This window comes from Glycine soja, chromosome 4 (genome assembly GCF_004193775.1).
Source record: "Glycine soja cultivar W05 chromosome 4, ASM419377v2, whole genome shotgun sequence".
NCBI classification, from domain to species: Eukaryota; Viridiplantae; Streptophyta; class Magnoliopsida; order Fabales; family Fabaceae; genus Glycine; species Glycine soja.
The window spans coordinates 4,209,021-4,218,165 of NC_041005.1; the positions used below are offsets into that span (position 1 = coordinate 4,209,021).

At 28.7% G+C, this 9,145-nt stretch overlaps 1 protein-coding gene across 5 annotated transcripts; it reads left to right on the plus strand.

Moving 5' to 3' along the window:
• The first annotated feature begins 3,695 nt into the window (after nucleotides 1–3,695).
• Nucleotides 3,696–5,794, plus strand: LOC114408827 (heat shock factor protein HSF30-like). Of its 5 annotated transcripts, none has more exons than XR_003665945.1 (3): nucleotides 3,696–4,114; nucleotides 4,200–5,076; nucleotides 5,154–5,794. XR_003665945.1 is itself a non-coding variant. In XM_028372003.1 (2 exons), exons 1-2 carry the CDS (start codon nucleotides 3,809–3,811, stop codon nucleotides 5,010–5,012), a joined length of 1,119 nt encoding a protein of 372 aa, XP_028227804.1. In that variant the 5' UTR covers nucleotides 3,696–3,808; the 3' UTR covers nucleotides 5,013–5,794. The 5 variants fall into 5 exon arrangements, 1 of the variants encoding a protein (XP_028227804.1); XR_003665943.1 differs by having other exon boundaries at nucleotides 5,178–5,794; XR_003665946.1 differs by having other exon boundaries at nucleotides 4,200–5,070.
• Nucleotides 5,795–9,145: the final 3,351 nt, after the last annotated feature.

Sequence of the window (9,145 nt, forward strand, 5' to 3'; positions counted from 1 at the left end):
GTGGACTTTCTAATTTTATTTTTTTCATTTGTACACCACACTAAATACATATGTGCGCATTAGTTAAAAATTATATAAAAAGTAAGGATATAATTACTAAAAGAGTGATTAATATTATTTCAAACTTTAAAAACAATAAATATATAGAAACAATTTTATTTAAATCCGATAATTAAAAAAATGGAGGTAGTAAGTAGTAGTAACTAATATGTTTCGATAAAATATTTAAATTTCGCTTGTTTTGTAATAATTTTGTGAAAAAAAGTCATTCTTAATTTAACTATTTCTACTTAGGCTTGCATGTGGGTGACGCAATCTGATGCTTAGGCTTGGCACGTCGGTGACGCACTGACGAGATTGTAGCGTGTTGTTTGTTTAACATTATGACTTCATAGTCTGACTATGATTATACAGTGAATAATTTTGAGGAGAAACGTGTTTGTTTCCCTATTTTTTATATAGATATAAATATAAAATTTACAAATATAAAATTTAGTTTCAAACAATTAAAAAGTCAGTTTCCCTCCCACTAACGACCTGTTCATAAATAATCCCTAATCTGTCATTTATAAGAATTTTTTTAATGTTTTTAAAAAGTTACAAGAACTATAATTCTTATTAATATAAATGTTATGATTTTGTATTAACATCATAACACAGTATGCAAAAATTAATTTTAATAATACAAAAGATTAACACAATATCAATCATCATATTTTTAGTGTAATATATTTCATTATTAATATAAACACACGATAAATATTTTTACTTTAATTTTAATTAAAATGTATTCTTATAGGAGTTGTTTAAAAAATAGTAAATATTTTTTATATATTTTTATTAAAAAAATAAAAATTCTCATCAGTTGTTTAAATTTAATTTTGTGACCGTTAAGGGTGGAAGTTGTATCACTACCATTTTTGTTTGAAATTGAAAATAAAATAAGAGAAGAAAAAGTAAAGTTAAAGACAAAGAACACGATAGAAAAAGCAGGATCGTACGACACAAAGACCTATGATTAATGTCCCAGCGCGCGGACGGAATATTCTTCCTTCCTTATATGTTAATTATGTTAAAAAATAATACATTAATACGATAAAAAAACTTTTTTTATATATAATTTGTATATTATTAACACGACATTTTAATTAATTAAATTAATAAATTAAATATATTAAAAAATAATTATTATCGATATATATAATATTAAAATTTCTAATACATATTTAATATATATAAGTTTATATAATAAATTTTATAATAATTAATTTTAATTTAATAATATTTTTTATATATATAATTTTTAACTATAAGTTTACATATAGATGTAAGAAAAATTTATATATATAAAAAAATACATTATTAAATTAAAATTAATTATTATAAATTTATTATGTAAATTTATATATATATTAAATATATATTAAAATTTTTAATAATATATATATATATAAATTGTCATTAATTATTTTTTAATATAATTAATATATTAGTTCAATTGATTAAAATATTATATTAATAACGTGAAATTAACCTTTTATAAAAATTTATATAAAATTTAAGGATTATCAATTCGTATGAGTTATATATAAAAATATTTTTTATTCTTTTTCTTTTATTGCTAGATGTATTGAATAAAATGTTGGGTGCTGGAATAAAATCCGCCATTGATACGGCAATGATGATGGTGAAACCTAGGGCGGCCCATTAAATGCTACTGGTTTAGTTTAATGTGGGCCAATTCGTGGCCCATCAAGTGTTATTAGGGTTTATCAATTGCTAATCTAATTGGATTGTTTGTTCATAATGGGTTATATTTCTACTATTTATTTATCCATTTGTATAGCTTAATTTTAAATAACTTATTTAATTATTTGTAGGAAAAACTGAATTAATTTCTTAAATTTTCTTAAATTAATTATTATTCAAAACAGACAAATATTTATTTTAAAGTAATATTTAGATTAATCTTGATTTTTCTAGTTCTAATAATTTTATTTTTGTGGGCTGATCCAGTACACCACGAAGCTAACCCAAAATTGGATAAAATTCGTGCTAAAATATTTTTGTTTCATTTTTATTAATCCATTTCAAGCGTTTTATCTATTTATGTCAACCCATCATCATTCATCAATGAGCCGGAAAGTTCAATTGCTAGTAACCTGAGGCTCGAGCTAGAAGTTCAGCATATAAATATGATCTAATTTGAATCAATTTAAATTATTTTTTCTTAAATATTTTTAATATATAATTTTATCAAAGTATATATATAACATTTTAAGGTTTAATTACTCATTTTAATTTTTTTAGTCGCACAAATTCTACATTTTAATTTCTTTAGTTAAAAATCATTTACCATCCACACACATCATACCATTTTAATGTCTTTTAAATTAATTTCTATACTTAGTATTTTTAATATTTTTTAGCTCTTAGTGTCTAAACTCACAGAGATTAAAATAAAATAGTATATATAATGATTTTGAAGTATACAAATCAAAAGATAAAATTCATACAAGGACCAAATGCATAATTAAATCAAATTTTAATATATAAGTTTAAGAATTGTCTGATGCAGGTAGCCCAATATCAATGAATGAGATATGGCAAATTTAAGAGACTAACTCAATCTCACACAATTGATATGGTAGTGAATATTTATAAATCGCTTTAGTTCTATAAAGACATTTTCTTTTTACTTTTTTATTTATAAAATTTTAAATATTATTAGAAAATTAATTTTGAACTCTCTAAGATTTTAAATGACGAAATAAAGTTTTAAGAATATTTAATATTTACTCTTTTGCCATATTCAATTTACCCATCTTACCATTTTATAATAACTATAGCAATCAAATTCTCCAATAGTCAAGATAAATTTTATTACATATTAGAATCCACTTTTTAAATTTCTACTCACTTAAATTATTCTCTCAAGAGTCTCTCCTTTAATTATTAAAGATTCTAAATTTCATTTTTACCTCTTCAATTTCAACGTTGATGGAAGTTCATTACAATTATTTTCATGTTTTATTTTTTCTCTCTGGTGATGATTTAACATGTGTATACGTCTGTCAATTCTTTTTTGGATTAAAATTTAAAAGTTTACAAACACAAAAAGTTAATCTGTTTTATTTATTTACGGTAAGCTACTCCTTATAGCTTCCAAAAATCATATAAAAAAATTGATACTTTTGCGTTTTATAACAATACATAAAACGTAGAAGTATCACTTTTGTTACTTTATCATGCATCGAACAAAGAAAAAGTCCATTGCACTATTTTTTTTCATCATCTATGATAAAAATCTCACAAACAAAGACTTCTAATCATGAAAAAAAAAGTAATAATTAAAAAATGAATTTGATTAGCAATCTCAAATAATAAAAAGTAAAATATTTATTACGATTTTATATTTAAATTTAATATCGGTTAAAAATGAATGAATGTCGACAAAACCGCGTTACAGTATTGCTTTACTACTACATATTTTATTTTTCTTTTGTCAAGAGTGTTTTCCAGTGAAGTGACGTTTGGCAGTGTCGTTTCTGCAACTGTGATTACACGCGTCCGTCCCATTTTGAGAAGCGATTCTGGGTGGAAGCAGCGGATAAGTCGAGAAGTTTCGAGAACTTTTACAAAATATCTTTGGCACAGCAGAGTGACAAATGGCAGAATCTTCTGACACTCTTCACCCATCAAAAAAAATCTTTTCCCTTTCTCTCTAGAATCTTCCTCATCCCCTACCTTAAATTGCTTCTACCCTAAGCCCCAAGTAACGTTTCACTCATTCACATTCACACACTCAATGAAGGGAGTTACAGTGAAAGTTGAAGAAACAATGGCGTATGCTAATGCTGCTTCAACTAGCCCAACAACATCTTCAAACCTCTCCCCGCAACCCATGGAAGGGTTGCACGAGGTGGGTCCCCCTCCGTTTCTCACCAAAACCTTCGACGTGGTGGAAGACCCATCCACCAACGACATCGTCTCGTGGAGCAGATCCCGCAACAGTTTCGTCGTTTGGGACTCTCACAAGTTCTCTACCACCATCCTGCCTCGCTACTTCAAGCACAACAATTTCTCCAGCTTCGTACGACAACTCAACACCTACGTAAGCATCATTCTTCTCTTCCTCGTACTTACTTTACCGTGTTTCTATAACTGACTGTGAATTCTAACAACTAACATTGGTGCAGGGTTTTAGAAAAATTGATCCTGACAAGTGGGAGTTTGCGAACGAAGGGTTTTTGGCGGGGCAGAGGCAATTGTTGAAGACGATAAAGAGGAGGAGGCACGTGACAGTGACACAGACACAGTCACACGAGGGAGGAAGTGGGGCTTGTGTTGAATTGGGGGAGTTTGGGTTGGAAGGTGAGATGGAGAGGTTGAGGAGAGACAGGACAGTGTTGATGGCTGAAATTGTGAGGTTGAGACAACAACAGCACAACTCGAGGGAGCAATTGTTGTCCATGGAGACTAGGTTGCAAGCCACTGAGAAGAAACATCAACAGATGATGAATTTTCTGGCTAAAGCACTCAACAACCAGGCTTTTATTCAGCAGTTTCTTCAAAGGAATGCTCAGAACAAAGAGTTGCAAGGTGCGAGAAGAAAGAGGAGACTAACTGCTACCCCAAGTGTGGAGAATTTGCAGCAAGATCATTTCGCTTTGTCAATTGAAGAAGGATCGGCTACTATTGAGTCACAGATGGAGTCTTTTTTCTCAGCTGCGTGTAATGATCCGTTAGAATCAAACAGTGAACTCAAAGACCCAATATTGAGTTCAGTTCCAGTTGCAAGTGGGAGTAATTTGGGGGAGGTGAGTGATTCTGTTTGGGAGGACTTGCTGAACCAAGACTTGGTTGCTGGGGACCCTGAAGAGGAAGTTGTGATTGGTGATTTTTCACAAGTTGATGTTCCTGTGGAGGATTTGATTGCGGATGCTGATGAGTGGAGTGAGGATTTGCAGAACCTTGTGGATCACATGGGTTATCTTGGGTCCAAACCGTAGTGGAAAGGAAGGATTTTCATTATCTGGGGGGTTCAGATAAAACTTTCCCCTTTGAACCGTGGTGGTATTATTTCATAAGGCTTCATTGTTTTTTTGTTGATATTTGTCGTTTGATAATTTCTGTGATTGTAATTGATGTAGAATATTGGATGGTTCTATATGCAGCAGCGAAGATGGTAATACTAGTTGAAGAAGTGGTCGACAGATATTGCCTCATTATCCGTATCCTTTGTAAAGAATATGGTGTTTTGTGAATAGCTGAGTATTCGTTGTGCTAGTGATGATGCTATTTTTACTCTTCTGTTGCCCAGTTTATAACTACATTGTACATTTTTGCAGGGTAGGTTACTCAAAAGCAGATGTTCAATGGGGTGTGATCGACTGGGAAAAGTAGTATTAGTCTAATCATAATTTGTTGGATTCTCAAATTTTCAGTGTTGAGGGAGGTTGTAGTAAGATCATTTGATTGATTCTTGTACGGTGGCTGATTCCATAGTGGAACATCAATTAACAATTCTTTGCTTACCAGTCATCTCACCTGATTTAATAGAGGAATAAGCATTCGTCTCCCTTTTCAACTTTTATTTTGTTCAATTATTTGTAATCATTGAGTTCTGTTGCTCTTTCTGTTAAAAGGTTATGTTGGGTACTTTTTTTTTTTTTTTACTGAATGTTGGGTAATTTCTGAGATATTACTCCATCTCTATCTATGAACATTTCAATTCTTCTAATTACCAAGTCAGTCCTTAAGTTCATGTAATAGCATACACACTTTACTATTGTATTTGCATTTCATAAGTTTTTTTTAATTCTGTTCAATCAATCTATGACAGACTTTAATTTTGTTTCTATTTCTTATTACTATTAGTTATAGACGTCAGAAAATCTATAATGTGTGGTACACGATGGTAAAGCATCTCCAATAACCGTCTCCATAGAAATTTTTTAAGTAAATTTTTAAAGTTTTTTTTTTTAGTTTTCCCGGTATCTATTGTGGTCTTCATAAAGTAAGAAATTCATCTATTGTGTTCTTCATAAAGTAAGAAATTCATATATAATTTCAGTTCAATAAAAAAAAATTTAAGAAATTTGTATATTAAGAAATTTATATACATTTTTATTCTAATGATACTTTTTTATTCTACTCCAGTTTATAAATATTTTTTTATTGATAAGAAATAATTTCTTGTAGAAAGTATATATTTTATTTTTAAGAAATTTTCTTTGTCACTTATTTCAATGATGAAAATTTTTAAGAAACAGTTATTTCATTTAAGAAATTCTCAAAAAAAATTACATGGGAGAGCTTCTAAGCTAAGCTCCTTAAATATATGAGATAATTTTTTTATTTCTAGATGTTGTCTCTTAGTTGAGCTATGACGATATTTTGCGGGTAGAAAAAAAGTAACAGTAGGTTATTGTTAGGCTTGGGTCATTGTTTTGACCTTTAAAAATTGATTTAATTTAATGATGGTGTTAAAACTTGGTTATTCATTATAAAAACGAAGACTTATTGAATATTAATTTTAGTTATATCATTATATTACAAACTTAAATAAACGTTAAAACTAAAGCAATAAATTGTTGTTTCTTATTAAATGCAATTTTGGAATTATACTAACGGGTACACAAACTTTTGTTTTAAAGTGTTAATATTACTTTTTTTATTATGTTTTATAATTATTTTGCATTTTTCAATAGAAATGTCACTGTTCTATTAATTTTTTAATTTTAAAATGATTAAATGTCATTATTATTCTATTATGTTTCGCAATTATTTCGCTTTAATATATTATGTTTTAAAAAATTTATTTTGATTCGTTATATTTTTTAAATGTATTATTTTGGCCATTTTTTAATTTTCGTTAGAAACATTAATGTTAGTCAATGTTGTAAAATTTAAAATAGTTAAGTTAAGATAGTGATGGTTAAAACCACCATTATCTTTTTTATTTAAAAAAATTAAATATCACTAAGTAAATGAAGAAAAAGTAGAGTCTCTTCTCCTTCGGCGGCTCCATCCCTTATTGCCGACCAAAAAAGACTGGTGTCTCGCCCTTGCTTTCGTCTCCGTCGCAACCTCTTTATGCGACTGAAATTGTTACCTCACCTAACGACAACAATTGTCTCATCATCGTGCCAGCAACAACACATTGACAAAGGCAAAGAAGAAGATAGACAACGCCCGGTTGCAGATGAGGTTTGATCAATCGAGTCGGTCAAAAGCATTTTCCAATGAAATGCACCATTTGACCCCTCTATGCACTACTCGTCTTCGCTCAGACTAGTTGTAGATGTCGGAGGAAAAATCTTCCATTTGTTTGGCCTAATCATGTTCAGCAATGGAGGTCTTGCTTGCTGACCTAATAAAGAGTCACATTGTAACTTTCTCATTTAGATCTGGTTTAACTGGTGAGTTAGGGTCATGTTTTTATCTTTCGTTGAAGTTAATCCTTGCTTTAATCTCCCATGCTTTTGTTTCAATAACATAGTTGTATGAAATGTTTTGGTTTTCTAGTGAGTAGTATAAGAATTTTTTGTATTTCGAACAAAATTATGTGTTGACATCGTTCATTCTTTGTGGATATGAAAAAATAGGAAAAAATGATGATTTTTTTAGTTGTTTATTGATTTAAAATAAAATAAAGATAGTGGAGGTTTTTAACCTCCATTATGTAAAGTTAACTATTTTTTTTGCTTAATGTCATTTTTGATTCATTATGTTTCACAACTAATTTGCTTTGCTATATTAAGTTTTAAAAGTTTCATTCAGGTCTTTTATGTTTTTGAAATGTATAATTTTTTATCCTTTTTTAAAATTTAAAAATTAATAAAACACTAATGTTTTTAATAAAAAACTGAAAAATGATCAAAATAATACATTTAAAAAACATAAAGAATCATAATAAAACTTTTAAAACTTAATATAACAAAATAAAACAACGGTAAAACATAATAAATCAAAAGTGACATTAAAATTTTTTAAAATATTAATTTCGTATGATTGAGATTTGTTTTAAAGCAATAAATTGTTGTTTCTTATGAAAACATTTTTTTGAATTTTATTAATTACTTATGATTGAGAAGACTTTTGTAGATAAGATAATTAAAATTGAATAAATATGATAACTTGAAACCTTCATCCCAAGACTCAAAGTGTTGAGGAAGCCAGGGACTTTAATGTATTAGACATAAAAAATTCACTTGGGCTTAATCACCCAAGCCACCGCCAAACCAACAACATGATGGTGTGATCCAAATGACACTTGGCACCAAAAAATCTACATGCCACAACAGGGAAGACGCCCGACGCGACACAAACAAAGATTTAGATCTAGGGTGGTGAAGGAAGAACTGAGGGGTAAGAAGGTCCTTTCCAGGATGTGTCGGAACCAATATATCAACTCCCAATGTGTTATTAGGATATTTACCCATGGAGGAGTGCCCGGCCCATTCAAAAGTCCCCTACCCAGTCCGCTCGCTTAATCGGGAATAACGTAAATAACTATTAGTAACTACTATTTTTATAAATTTATAATTGTGATAAAAGAACATGCATATTATAAGAGAAAATAGTTACTATATGTTGACGGTATTGGAATAATTTTATACATGATGATAAATTATTATGCATGAGATATTTATTAATTTTTAGAATTATTTAAAATGTCACACCAATTGATAATTTCAGATTAGCTGACAGTGAATTTTTTTTTACAATAATAGTTAATAGCTATTAAACTCATATTACTATGAATTATGATGATATTATAACTCACTTTATTATAACTCATTTGCTGTGAGTCCTCAAAATCTTTGAGTTTTTCTTTTTCTTACTAGAGACTTTCGGTACTAGAGAGGATTTACTTTTCATATCAATCCATTTATGAGGTTAGTTTCATTTAATTATTTTTTTTATAAGTATGAATATGAGAGGTTGAACACTTATCAAGTTGTTAAGAGACTAGGTTATCTGTCAATAATTTCACATTATGTTTATTATCCCAACACATATTATTTATTATATATATATATATATATATATATATATATATATATATATATATGTTAACATTTTAATCCGAATATAAACTTGCCTAAGGCTTCAAAATTTGTAAAACATGCCTTGTTTA

What these genes read in the sequence shown, in the direction of transcription:
- LOC114408827 (XM_028372003.1), top strand. Translation starts at nt 3,809, where the DNA reads ATGAAGGGAGTTACAGTGAAAGTTGAAGAAACAATGGCGTATGCTAAT. An exon ending in TACGACAACTCAACACCTAC is followed by an intron (nt 4,115 to 4,199) that starts GTAAGCATCATT and finishes ACATTGGTGCAG; the next exon opens with GGTTTTAGAAAAATTGATCC.